Source organism: Loxodonta africana, chromosome X, assembly GCF_030014295.1.
Source record: "Loxodonta africana isolate mLoxAfr1 chromosome X, mLoxAfr1.hap2, whole genome shotgun sequence".
NCBI lineage: Eukaryota > Metazoa > Chordata > Mammalia > Proboscidea > Elephantidae > Loxodonta > Loxodonta africana.
In genome coordinates, this window is record NC_087369.1 from 15,162,407 (window position 1) to 15,176,768 (window position 14,362).

Sequence of the window (14,362 nt, forward strand, 5' to 3'; positions counted from 1 at the left end):
GATGTGGGCCTCCCGGTCAGAGCCTTCCAGCCGGGCGCTTGCGCCGTAGCGCTCTAAGTGCGGGCGGTCGCTGTGGCGGGCTTTCGGGAGGGGTAGGATGCGGTGTGAGTGGTGAGAACGCTCGGTGCTGACTCCCCTGCTTCTGCGTCTTCTCTCCCCGTCCGCCCTCCAGCTGCTTTTGAGGGTCGCGCCTAGACCACCACCCCGCCCACCCACGAGAACCACGGAGAAAGGAAATGCGCACCTTTGTCCGAGTTCTTAATTCGAAGCGCGGGGCAGAGCGTTCTGCTCCCTCGTTCCTTCCGAGCCCCCGGGACAATGGAGGGCTCTGAGGGCCGAAATGCCCCCCGCGACCCGGGCCTGCAGCTGGGGCTGGGCCTCGAACTCGGGCTGCGGCGGGCGGGCGGGGCGGGCGCGGGAGGAACCACACACCTGATGGCTCAGGTAGATACCGCGCCCCTCCTCGGGACACGGGCGGAAGTGAAGCCTTTTGTTTAGTTCGTTAAACTCCTTTCCCTGCTGGGACGCCTCTAGTTTCCTTGGAGGCCACGGCCTGCGATCAGAAATTGCCGGCCCCTCGGCCCGCCAGATAACCCGCGCCGCGTTTTCTCTTCCAGTCCCCCATGCCTCCCAAGCCTGAAGGGTTGAGTCAAGATGAACTGCGTAAAAGGCTGTACCAGACGTTTAAGGATCGGGGTATACTGGACACTCTCAAGGTATCAGCTTTAGGTATATGTGTTGTATAACTTTTACAAGCATAATCCGCACCAGGTAGTCTCCATTTGAGGTTATCCAGGTCTTGGATATTTAAAACAGTATGATATGCAGCTTGTCCGGGTGAATTACACTTTTATGATCCTGTATAACTCTCCTGAAATAATAAAGTTTCTTGAAAATAGTTGAAAGAGATCGAGTCTTTTTAAAAGACCATATTCAAATAACAGATTTATTGAGCTGACATGAAGATAGGAGAGTGTAACATGTAGTAAGGTTAGATTTGTTTTATTAATTTAATTTATAGGTTCCTGCAACAATAGGTATTTTGTAAAGTGCATCTCCATAAGCCTTCTTTGGGTTTGCTAATTGCTGTCTTGCGAGTGTTATTTCTCTTTTGGGGACCCAACTTTATTTTGATCAGTATGCCCAGTAAACTGATTTGACCCAGTGTATTTTCATAACATCCGACAAACCACAGAGATGTGATGAAGTGATAGATTCGTCTCCTATACTTGATATCCTGATCTTAAGTTACTGAAATGGGCGCATAGGAAAGTGAAGTACACAAGGGTTCTGGTAACCACCGGCTCACTTGGAGGCTGGTGAAAGTTTTGTCTGGAGCCCACAGGGCCGCTGGTCTCACAGGGTAAGACAGTGTGCAGGGAAAGATTCCTAACTTTTGACCGTGGTTCTAGATCCATCCTGGAAATAAAAGGAAGGGTTTTAATTAATGTGACCGATCTGTGTATCTAGTGAAACAATCCTGCTGAATAATTTTTCCCTCCTTTCATTTTTTTTTCTGAGCTAGACACAGCTGAGAAACCAGCTAATTCATGAATTGATGCACCCTGTTTTGAGTGGAGAACTGAAGCCTCAGTCCATTCCAGTGGAAGGGAGCGCCCTCTTAATAGGCGCTTCCAACTCTCTCGTTGCAGATCACTTACAAAGATGTGGCTATGAGTATTCACTTTCTGTTTTCTTTCCAGAAAGCGGTTTGGCAAAAGAAAAGGTAAAGTCTGCCCTTTTCTATTTTTGAATTTTCTCTTAACAGCTTTTTCCTCTGATAATAGTAAAGTGCTACATAATAACTAAGTGCTCCTTGACTGGCTAGGTCCATTTCTGATTTATCTGAATTTACATCCTACCTGCACATACCATATTTGTTATGTACTGTAACAAATATGTAATACATTTGATTATTATTAGTTCCCTGCTATCTCAGTTGGTCTTTTGTAAAATAGTGATGTATAGAATCACTGAATGTTTGGGGCTAGAATTGACCTTGCATTCTGTGTAGTCGAACGTGAATCATAGCCGCCATTTATACCAAGTGTCTACCGTGTGCTTGGCACTGTGCTAACACGCTGCAGGTGTTCTGTGTATTATCCATGAGGAACCAGACTCAGGAGGTGAAGTGACTTGCCCAAGGTCACACAACTTTAAGTGGCGGAACAGGCAGTAAATGTAGATCTGTGGAGCCCTAGTGGTGTAGTGGTTAAGAGCTCGGCTGCTAACCAAAAGGTCAGCAGTTCAAACCCACCAGCTGCTCCTTGGATAACCCTATGGGCAGTTCTGCTCTATCTTATAGGGTTGCTATGAGTCTGAACCAACTCAGACAGCACCTAACTGCAACAACAAAAGTATACCCTTTTTACTGTGTTACAGTATCTTCAGATGTTTCCTTCTTTGCAGTTACATAAAAGAAGTGAAGGATATGTAATTTTTAAAAATCTGTCTAGTTCTCAAGTATTAAAACAGATGTTTTATGTTTTACTACTTTTCTAATTATTTTAGTTATATTTATCCACCATTACTCTTTCAATGTATCAAAAACCCAAAATGAAACCAATTGCTATCAAATTGATGCTGACTTATGGCGACCCTGTGTGTGTCAGAGTAGAACTGTGCTCCACAGGGCTTTCATTGGCTGATTTTTCAGAAGTACATCACCAGGCCTTTCTTCTGAGGCCCTTCTGGGTAGACTGAAATCTCCAACCTTTGATTAGCAGCCGAGCACATTAACCCTTTGCACCACCCAGGGACTTGAACATATTAGTCACATTTTACTATTTTAAAGGCAGATATAGTAAATTTTCCATACTCTCTTTACTTCATCCGTAACTGTCCAAAACAACAACAGTATTTGAATGAAAACTGAAGACTTAAATATCCTTTGTTTCTTCATTAACAACCAAATTTTATTCGTCAGTGTTAGAAATTCTTTTTTTGGTCCATCATTCTCTTAAGTTTCTAATTTCATTTCAGAATTTTACTTGATGTGTGAGTACTAATCAATTATATAATTATTATAGCAATACTCAATTCAATTCATATATTTAAGGTTTCTGCTAATATAAAATACCATATAGAGCTTTTTCTTTAAAGGAAGCCAGCAGAAAACAAATTATATCAGCGTTCTCAGGGTAGACATAGTAAGCGATACACGCAGTAGGAGAAATATGTATTAAGAATCAAACCAAAACCCAAACCCACTGCCGTCGAGTCAATTCCGACTCATAACTACCCTATAGGACAGAGTAGAACTGCCCGATAGAGTTTCCAAGGAGCGCCTGGCGGATTCAAACTGCCAGCCTCTTGCTTAGCAGTCGTAACACTTAACCACTATGCCACCAGGGTTTCTGTATTAAGAATAGCCACCCAAAATGCCTTGTTTAAAAATATTTTAGGATTGATAATTGTAAAGACAGTAAACATTTACTTTATTTGCATTTCAAAACGGTAAGTACTTCAAAAAATTTATCGTAATTGAAAGACCTCAGAAATCACTCATATATTCATTGGTTCATCAGCTATTTAAGTGTTTGTCATCCGTAAGGCATTAACCATTTCTGTCATTTCTGTTGGGCATATAATCTTTGTGAAATATTTGGAGGTTAATTATGTGCCCAAGAAAAATATTTTATCTTTTTAATCTCAATGTGCTTATTGTAATTTATCTAGCAGTATCAGAAAAGAGCTTCAATTTTGCATTATTAGCATTGTTATAATCTTATTTTTTCTTTAATCTGAAGCATGATTTCTAATCTCATATTAGAAAAATGTCCTAATTTATCCTTTAAACATCCATGTAAAAATATGTCTACTTATTTAACTCCTTTTTTTGTCTTAAGATGTTTACTATGCAGGATCTATTACAACTCATTAAGATCAACCCTGCATCCAGTCTCTACAAATCACTGGTAGGACTGTTTAGTTTTTGTAATCTACTTGATTTGTTAATTATAACAAAATAGTTGAATAAAGATGAAATATTTTCTTTTAACAGATTTCAGGATTTGAACAAGAAAACCAAAAAGGTAGGAGCCTTCACCTTTGTAGAGAATAGCAACATTTTTGTCATGGTCATGTACTTGTTCCTATAAAAGTATGAAACTAATGATTTTTAGGGAGAAGAGTAGGGAATTTAATTTGAATTAAATCATTTGATTTTCCTTCTGATAATACCTTACCTTTTAAATAAAACAATCCATTCTTCTGTTGTTCTGACAAATTTAGATCCAAAGCAAAAAACCAAACCCACTGCCGTCGAGTCAATTCCAACTCATAACGACCCTACAGGACAGAGTAGAACTGCCCCATAGAGTTTCCAAGGAGCGCCTTGCGGATTCAAACTGCTGACCTCTTGGTTAGCAGCAGTAGCATTTAACCACTACGCCACCAGGGTTTCCAAATGTAAATCACTTCCCCCAAATTTCCAAAGAGAGTCTTTCAGTCTATTTGTGCGGATCTTTATGCTGTCTGCAGTTTTATTTGTGTATCTAACGGTTATTAAAAAGATGGAAAAATGTAGATCATTTCCCCCAAATTTCCATCTTCTTAATAACCCTTAGATACACAAATAAAACTGCAGACAGCATAAAGATCCCCACAAATAGATTGAAAGATAACTCTTTGTAAAAATATCCACTGTTTGGAACATTTCCCCCCAAAAAATCACTCAATTAATATATAGAGTATTAATTGTATTAATATTTCTGCTGAAAGATTGAAATACCTGTTCAGTTATAAGTGCTATTATTATTGTTTTTATTCTTAAATATTTATATAAAACCCATTGCCGGCAGGTCAATTCTGACTCATAGCAACCCTACAGGACAGAGTAGAATTACCCCACGGGGTTTCTGAGGAACGCCTGGTGGATTCAAACTTCCGACCTTTTGATTAGCAGCCTTAGCACTTAACCACTATGCCACCAGGGTTTCCTAAGTATTTATATAATATATAGGTCTGATAAATTCCTTAATTTTGGTCTTGGTAATAAGCTTTCAAGAGTCCATAACTACTGTGGGTGCCACACTGTAGGTTAGACTTGACAATGGGCGGAAATTGTAAGCAAACAAGATGCCCCTCAGTAGGTGAATGGATAAACTGTGGTACATCCATACAATGGAATATTATTTGACAATGAAAAGGGATACACTATTACGGGGTTGGCAAACAATGTCACAAAACAGTTTGTGTGTTGTTTAAGGAGAGACTGATTTGCTATGTAAACTTTTACCTAAAACACAATTTAAAGAAAAAAAAAAGGGATGCCCTATCAAAACAAATTAAAAAAACCAAACCCATTGCCATCGAGTTGATTCCAGCTCATATCAAGGCATGCACAAATACAAATGAATCTTAAATGCATATTGTTAAGTGAAAAAGGTCAGTCTGAACTGGATATATACTGTTATGATTCCATTTGTATGATATTCTGGAAAAGGCAAAACTATAGAGACAGCAAATCAGTGGTTGCCAGGGATTTGGGTGGGGGGAGGGGTTGGAGAATTAAATAGAGAAGCCCAGGGGAGTTATTTAAGGTGGTGAAAGAACTCTGCATGATACTGTGACGGTGGGATACATGACACTATACATTTGTCAAAACCCATAGAGCTTCCCAGAACAAAAAGTGAACCTTACTGTATGCAAATTTAGGAGGTCAGGTGATTCCAGGGTGGAATGCAGACTGTGACAAAACAATCCAACTTTATTACAGATGTATGAAATGACCTCATTGGAGAAGTGGGGGAAAAGGTACTCAACAACCTAACTTTGGAAATGAGTAGAAACTGTTACAATTAAAGGCAAAAGGAACTGTATATAAGCACTGTACTCTAGTTAAGAAAGTTGTTTCACATGGGATATTGCTTAACAATTCTGAAACCACTATACATGTGTACTGGAATTGAACAATTAAGTAAATAGATGGCGGATGATGGGAGCCATGTTTCTCACTGTCGGAGTCGGAGATTTCAGATGAGCAAGGAGAGGAAGATAGAATGATCCATGTAGTAATGAATTAGAGTTGGAGACATCAGTATGAAATTATGTTTAGTGTAACATAGATACAGACAGCTACATATAGAAATATTTATAGATATGTGTATATGCACAGGTTAATATACACACATATATTTCCTTGCTCTGTCAGCTGAGAAAAATAATGTGAGAGAAGATAAAGGATTCAGAGACAAAGATCTAACTTATGGGTAATTGTTGCTAAAGGCAAACCAGTACAATTAGAGCAGATAAATCAATGTTTTCTTTTTAATGGAAGAAAAGTTTCCCATGCTGAAGATTTATATTTATAGATTAGAAGGGGGATCCTTTGGTTCTAGGCAAAAATCAGTGAAGATAGACACATTCTTTAACTTAGGTATTACAAGAATCGAAAGTTTTGGAATTTCTACACATGTTATAGAAAGAAAAAATTATCTCCAAAGAAGCATTTATCAGACTGGCCTTGAACTTCTGAGGGGAAATAGTTGTGATTAAGAAATTTATTCTGAGGCAAATTGGCTTTTGCATGCAGTGGTTTCTGATACATCAGCAGTTGGCTCATATGTGGTTGTTAAATCGGGGAACGATGTCTGTATAAGGGGGAAGTTGTGTAGTTTGTATGCGATCCTGTGTTTGCAAAGGAAGCTAAAATAATGGGAGTCCCTGGAGAAGGACATCCTGCTTGGTCAAGTACAAGGTCAACGAAAAAGAAGAAGACCCTCAACAAGATGGACTGACACAGCAGCGGCAACAATGGGTTCAGACATAGCAACAATTGTGAGGATGGCGCAGGACCAGGAAGTGTTTTGTTCTGTTTCTAGGATCGCTATGAGTTGGAACTGACTCGACAGCATCTAACGACAACAGAATTTTTAAGTCCTCAGCAGAAAAGAAAAAAGGCCCTTAGCTTGGCTTATGCAAAAGTAGAAGTCCTTTCAACTTTGTTTTTAAGAAAACTAAAAATTTTAAAATAATTTATGCTTATGGTTTTTATTAAAAAGTTTCAGACAACTCAGAAGGGTTTAAAGTGAAAGAAAAATAGAAAATTCTGCCCGTATCCTCTAATCTCGCTTTCTACTGATAACCAGCAGTAATAGTTTCTTGTTTATCCTTTCAGAGTTTTGTTATGAATATAAAACTCAAAAAAGCATAAAAAAAAGCATACACACTGAGAAATGGGGTCTTAACCATAGATGCTGTTTTGCAATTTGCTTTTTTTTAATCTTTCTGTAGCAGTGTACTTAGACTGTCTAATCCTTTTTAAAGAATGTATTTAATTAGCCCTCTATTGATGGGGATCTGGTTATTTTATTGTTTATTTTTTGCCATTCGAAGCAACGTGCAACGTACACACCCTTGTGCCCTTGTGGAAGTGTACCAGAACCAAACCAAACTCGGCCCAACCCGTTGCCATCAAGTCAATTTGGACTCATAGTGACCCTACAGGACAGAGTAGAACTGCCCCCGTAGGGTTTCCAAGGACTGGCTGGTAGATTTGAACGGCTGACCTTTTGGGTAGCAGCCATAGCTCTTAACCACTGCGCCACCAGGGGTCCTGTCAAAGTATAGCTGTATAAATTCATAGAAGTGCAGTTACTAGATTAAAGAACATATGTATTTTAAATATACATATAAACTGATGAATCTCCCTCCCAAGTGAATGAGAGTGCCTGTTTCCCTACTCCCTTGCCAACACTTAGTAGTTCCAAAGTTTTAATCTTAGCAATCTTATAGGGAAAATATGGTCTCTTCTTTGTAGTATTAATTTGCATTTATTTGTGATTTTGTTTGTTTATTCAACATTATACATTTTTTCCTGCAAATTGCTTGTCTGTTTCTTTCTATTTTTCTGTTTTCTCAACTGATTTGCAAGAGCTCTTTGATATTAATTCTCTGTCACCATATTGGAGCCCTGGTGGTGTAGTGGTTAAGCACTACGGCTGCTAACCAAAACGCAGTTTGAATCCACCAGCCGCTCTTTGGAAACTCTGTGGGGCTGTTCTATTCTGTCCTGTTGAGTCACTATGAGTCGGAATCAACTTGAAGGCAGCGGGTTTCGTTTTTTTTTTTTTTTTTTGCTTTGATCTCCATATTATTGTGTATGTTTTTTCCAGTGTATTGTTTGTCTTTTGACTCTGTGCATGTTACATCATGCTGTATATAAGGTTTTAATTTTTATGTAGGTAGATTGATAAATATTTCTCACTGCTTCTAGGTTTCATGTTACCATATTTGGAAAGGCCTTCCCTCAGGAGTTATTTAAAAAATAATGTAAAAATGGATAATGTTATAAAACTGTGATTATATAAACAGTGAGCAATGTCTGAGTGATACTATTCTGAAACAGAATTGTATACATTGTGTTTTTTAGGTTTTCTTATGCAGTTTTTAAAAGAGTTGGCCGAGTATCATCAGGCTAAAGAGAGTTGTGATGTGGAAACTCAAACAAGCCCAGCATTTTCAAGCAAAGACTCTCTTGGTAATTATAGCCTTCTTTCATAATTTCAGTTCTTCTGTTTTCTCTTTAAAAGAATTTACCTGACTTTCTATTATGTGGAAACCCTGGTGGTGTAGTGGTTAAGAGCTACGACTGCTACCCAAAAGGTTGGCAGTTCAAATCCACCAGGCGCTCCCTAGAAACTCTGTGGGGCAGTTCTACTCTGTCCTGTAGGGTCGCTATGAGTCAGAATTGACTCGACGGCAGTGGGTTTGGTTTTTTTTTTTTTTTTTTTTCCTGTTACGTGGCTGTTCCTTGAACTGGAGGGACGCATCCAGCAGGTTGCCAGGGAATTCTTTTCTTTCTGAATTGTACCTCTGGAAGGAACCAGGAATTGCTATAAAATGGTAGTAGGAGTGGTAACAGTAGTGTCATCAGAACATATCCAGCTTTATGGGGGATAATGAGACTCACTGTAAGCACAAAGCTCCATGAGGTGAAGGTCAGACATACCTCCACTCTCCAGCCTTTACCAATTCTGATACCAGCTGTCCCTCCCACGGCACTCTCTACTTTTCTGCTGGGTTTGGTAATCTGTTGAAGTGGCCACATAGAACTCACAGACCGTACTAACAATTCAGTGGTTTATTAAGGAACAGGGTACAACTCAGGATTAGGAGGCATGTAGGCAGAGTCTCCCTTCAGTATAGTACAGCTCTGTCAGCTCCTCTAGGCTTCCTCAGGGAAAGCTCTTCTTAGCCCTGCTGTCTGTCATTGCTGGCTCTGCTGCTGGGTCCCTTGCAGGCCTGCCACCACGGGCTCTGCTGCTAGCCCCTTCCAGGCCTGTTGCTGCTGGCTCTGCTGCTGGGCTTCTTCCGGGCCTCTCACTGTGATCTGTGTTATAGCTCTTGACCAGTGTACAGCTCTTTTAAGAGGCTTCTTGCCTCCTCTCTCTGCTTCTTCCCTTCTTCTTTCTCTCTCTCAAAAACCTGTATCAGGCTGGCTGCTTAAATACACAACCTGTTGTGAATTTCAAGGCATGGCCCTCCTACCAGGGCTACAAACTGACCAATCCCCTCTTGGTAGGCCACCAAGCTCGGCTGGGCAAAAACTCACCTCATTTGCATAGTCTACTGACCAATCCCTGCATGATGCGTACCAATCACAGGGCAAGCTGCAGCCCGGGACCAGACAAAAAGTGTCAAAACCAAGTTGTTTATAGCCTACCCAAGAAATGTCAATCAACCTGGGCAAAAATGACAAATCCCCTGGGGTAGAAAACTAGGGCAAAGGTAATTAGGGGGAAAAATCTCTCAAGCTGTTTTTCCTAAGAACCAAGGCAAAAGGCCACATAAAGGGGAACTCATTTCACCACAATTGCTCGCCAGTGTTGCTTTCTATCATTACGGGTGCCAGGGCTACATTTTCCAAATCAAACAAGGATCCAAAGATCCACATTCTTCCTTGTTGGTTGTGTTTAACCTCTCTTAACTGGGCATTTCTTCCTTATGTCTTGTTGAAATTTATTTTACAACAACTAAGAAAATCATAGACTGTTTTCATTGCAGAGAACTAGAGATGTCACTGGCCCATCACTTCATTTTATAGTTGAGGAAACCGAGGTCCCAGGGGAAGAGCAACTTCGAAATACCCCATCTGTGTCAGAACTAATACTAGACTCCAGATTTTCTGGTCCATGACCCAGAGCTTTTTCCACTGTACAGCCTTTTTACAGTACCGTCCTTCCCTTTAGCATTGTGCCTAGTAGAGATGGGAAGCAGCTGGTTAAAATGATCCTTTATGTGATTATTGGATGTCATGGCCCTACCTTACTAACGAATAGCAATAGTGCCTTTACCTTTGAAGAAAATAAGGAGTACAGAATTTGTGAAAGCCTTGTTGTGTGACTTGGCCTTTAATTGAGGCAAGTATAGGTTCTGTTCCATTAAAAACATAGTACATGCATATTATGGGGTGTTGTCCCATAATGTGAGCCGTATATGTAATTTTAAATTTCTTGGTAGCCAGATTAGAAAAAATAAACAACAAAACAGGTGAAAATTAGTTTTAGTAATATATCTTATATGTCCCAATATATCCAAAATATTATTTCAACATGTAACCCATTGCCATCAAGTTGGTTTCAACTCGTAGCAGCCCTACAGGACAAAGTAGAATGGCCCCATAGAGTTTCCAAGACTGTAATCTTTATGGAAGCCGACTGCTACATCTTTGTACCGCGGAGTAAAAATGCAGTCTTTTACATTTGTTTTTTGTGCTAAGTCTTTGAAATCAGATGTGTCTTTTGCCCTTAGAGCACATCTCAGTTCCAACAGGCCACATTTCAAGTGCTCACTAGCCACGTGTGCCTGGAGACTGCTGTATTGGTCAGCACAGTTATAAAGCGTGGAAACTTCAGAAAAGTAGATGGAAAAGCACACCTAAAGTTATGCCAACCAGAGACACACATGTCAATATTTTGATCTACTTCCGCCAGCCTTTTTGTTCTGTGCATACTTTTTTGGTGGGCATTGGTGTTACTCGTGGTTGATATGGCACTCTAGCTCCAAGTTTACATTCTGCTACATGGTTACTTCTGATCCACAGTTTGTTTGTGGGCAACTGGACTGGTGGAGAAAACGCTGGAATGCGAGACAGCAGACCTTGTTTTATTCCCAGTTTTGCCATTATGTAGTTGCTTAACCCTCTGGAAGTCACCTAAGGTATATGGGCATTTGTTTCCCCATTTGTAAAGTGAAGGAGTTCATTTTTAATATCAGCATTTTGAACGTGTAAGTCAGTTTTCATCGAAGTCTAATCAAAGAGCTCTCTGCCCTGGCACTGAGAGACTGGGAAGAGACTTCAGTGTTTTTTCCACTTACCTTTTTTTTGTACTCTTTGCTTTCTTTTTCCCCCAACACTTTGTTATGAAAATTTTCCAACATACAGAAAAGTTGAAAGAATTTTATAGTGAGCACTTAGATACCCACCACCTAGATTCGACCAGTCAGTTTTTATTGCTTCGTGGCTTACCTGCCCAGCCATTAATCCATCTTATTTTTTGATGCATTTCAAAGTAAATGGCAGCCATCCCTGCAGTTTCCCCTAAATATACTGGCTCTTTAGCAGAGGCTTGGCCCTTGTGCAGCTGACCATGTTTATGTACCCTAATTTGATATGTCGTTTTTTTTTTTTTATAGCTGAGAAGCTTCGGCTTATTGATGATCAGTTTGCAGATGCTTATTCTCAGCGTCCCAAATCAGAATCTCTGGAAAGAAAGTTAAATGCATATAAGAGAGAAATAGAACAGCAACTTCGGGCAGAGATGGTTCAAAAAGTAAGCTTTATCTTGTTAAGCAAGAACAATAGTTTTACTTGTCTTTTAATGTCTTAGTCTTAAGTCTATGAGAAAATACCTAGAACCTTTTTTAATGAATGGGCTACTATACTGTTGTGCATATTATTTTCATTTCCAGTTGCTGCCATTTCTTTATGCCTTTTGAATCAATCCTACAGATACAGTGAGTGAGCTGAAACTAACGGTGAATTAAAACTGAATATATTTGGATGGAGCATTAATATTAAACCAAAAAATGGTGAAAGAATTTGTTACTATTTCTTTAGTAATTGGTACTTACCATTGTTTGTAATCATTTGGCAGTTGAAGTATTTTAAGGATACTGAAATAGCAAAAATTAAAATGGAAGAGAAAAGAAAATATGAAAAGGAATTAGCTGAGTTCCAGAATGAATTTGACAGAGTTTGTCAAGCAAAATCTGAAGCCCTCATTTCTCGGGAAAAGAATACCCTTGAGCGAATTCAAAAGCATCAGGAGGTAATATTTTAAAGTAATTTAATGGGTGGATATTCCCTGCAGCTGGAGTACAGGAGGTGCAGGAGGAAGATGGGCTAATTGATGGAACAAGGCCCCAGGGAAGCAGTAGGGGACTGGTCAAGAGGGCAAATAGAAGGGTCAGCCTAGAAAAGGATACAAGGATGTCCTTCCTCCCAGACCAGTGGAAAGGAAAGGATGGCGGACACGAATGTCGGGGTTGGGGTTATGAGAAGTTCATACTCAGTGAACTCCATCTTAGGCAGATTGGAGGGTTTGGCAGAGGGTTTGAGGAGAGAGAGGGAGGATGTGAGGTTTAGAAAAGCTGCTTGTGGGCAAGGGAAGAGCAGCTCTCGAAAGCAGAGAGGCCTGATCAAGCTGTGCTAAGGGCCTTACTGAGATGAGGAGCCTGGAATTGGCAATTAGCCAAACCAAGTGCTTTCAGGTGGTTTTTCCATTATAGCTCTTGGGGTGGGGGGCATTGTAAGGCCAGCGGGTAGAAACATAGGTGTGCTTGGGGAGTGGACCTTTATACAGCTTAATTTCTTTTCATAGAGAAAGTCAGTCTGTTTCATTGAAGACACTGGGGTTCAGGTGGGTGGCAAAGGGAGCCAGAGGAGATGGTGAGTGGCTGATAAACTAGGGGAAAGGGAGGGATACAGGGCAGTCTCAAGGAGACCAAAGAATAGGTCTAGGGAGACTGACGGATGGAAGAAGGTGGATCAAGGGTGCAGAGTTGCAGGCTGAGGTTTCCAGAGAAGACAGGAAACAAAATGCAGCATCTGCCATTGGAGGGCGCTGTGGAAGTGGAGCTAAGGTGGAGGCCCCTGGAGCAGAGTCCAGAGCCGGGGGGTGGGGGCGGGGGGGTCAACGATGTGGCCGTGTGATCTAGTCACCCAGGAGAGTGACGGGACAGATGGAGGAATGGCAGGGAGTGTGTGGCAGCAGCCAGGATTGGATCACTCTTTTAGAAAACCATGTTCCTTTCCCAAGGGCCATGTCTTAGCCCAGACTGGCTTTGTGGCACTGTTCCCAATGTACATCTCAAACTACGGATAGCAGGAGATGCTGAATGTAGGGGGGCTTTCCCCAAATGTCCCCCCTTCCTTGGGTCTTCTCAATAAGACCTTGTTTAATGATAATTGCACTACCTCTACAATTTCATGTGACATTTCTGACAATTGGGCTGGGCACCTTTCAGCCATAAAAATAAACATATGAAGCACATGTCTTTGAGATGATAGTATATTGTTTAGATTATCAGCTTCATCTTCAAGGTGGGTGACTGACTAGGTCAGACCTACCAGTGGACAGACCTGAATCCCCCTCTAGTGACCGAATTATCTGAAGGTTTTAGAGAAGAGCCCATGATATTACTATTGTCACCCTCATAAAAAGCACCTTGCCTTTATTTCTGCACCTGGAATGCCTTCCCCTTCTCTCCCTGAGAAAACTGTACTGTCCTTCCAGATCCAGCTTAAATGTCACCTCTTTGGTGACACCTTCTCTGACTCCCACTGGCTGACTTATTCAGGCCTACTTCCTAGCACATGGAGCCCTGGTGGCACAGTGGTTAAGAGCTAGGGCTGCTAACCAAAAAAGGTCAGCAGTTTGAATCCACCAGCTGCTTCTTGGAAACCCTATGGGAAAAGTTCTACTCTGTCCTACAGGGTCATTATGAGTCGTAATTGACTTGACGGCAGTGGACTTGGCTGGTCCTACCACATGGTTATTAAAGTGTTTCCGTTATTAAATGATCAAATCGGAGCGTAGCTACGTGTTTTGTTTCTCTCTTCCTGACTGAATCACAGGCTCTTTAAAGGCGGGCTATATCTGCTGGCCTTTTCATATCCAGCTCCCAGGGAGCTGCTTGCCACATGATAGGCGTTCAGTCAGCCCTGGCTCCCTGTGAACACTCTTAATGGAAGTGTGTCTCGTTCATCCTGAGTTCATGTTAGCCTGCTGCCCCTGAGCCAGAAGGACTTATGAACTGCACCATTCAGATACCACCCCCAAGAGGACCCTGAGGATTTTATTCTGTTGGTGTTTTCTTACTGAAAGCACGTTTTGTTTAAATTTGTTCTTACTGA

The 14,362-nt window shown here is 40.9% G+C and overlaps 1 protein-coding gene across 4 annotated transcripts in view; it reads left to right on the forward strand.

Moving 5' to 3' along the window:
• The first annotated feature begins 17 nt into the window (after positions 1–17).
• The window catches only part of OFD1 (OFD1 centriole and centriolar satellite protein), a 36,869-nt gene continuing 22,524 nt past the window's right edge, over positions 18–14,362 (forward strand). The window contains exons 1-8 of one of the 4 annotated variants that reach the window (XM_010595783.3): positions 18–111; positions 618–716; positions 1,526–1,726; positions 3,849–3,917; positions 4,004–4,034; positions 8,375–8,482; positions 11,641–11,777; positions 12,102–12,275. In XM_010595783.3, coding sequence (XP_010594085.1) covers positions 624–716; positions 1,526–1,726; positions 3,849–3,917; positions 4,004–4,034; positions 8,375–8,482; positions 11,641–11,777; positions 12,102–12,275 — 813 coding nt within the window. In that variant the 5' untranslated portion in view covers positions 18–111; positions 618–623. Of the gene's footprint in view, positions 445–617; positions 717–1,525; positions 1,727–3,848; positions 3,918–4,003; positions 4,035–8,374; positions 8,483–11,640; positions 11,778–12,101; positions 12,276–14,362 lie in introns of all 4 variants that reach the window. The other 3 variants (XM_064277984.1, XM_010595782.3, XM_023555199.2) reach the window with 3 other exon arrangements.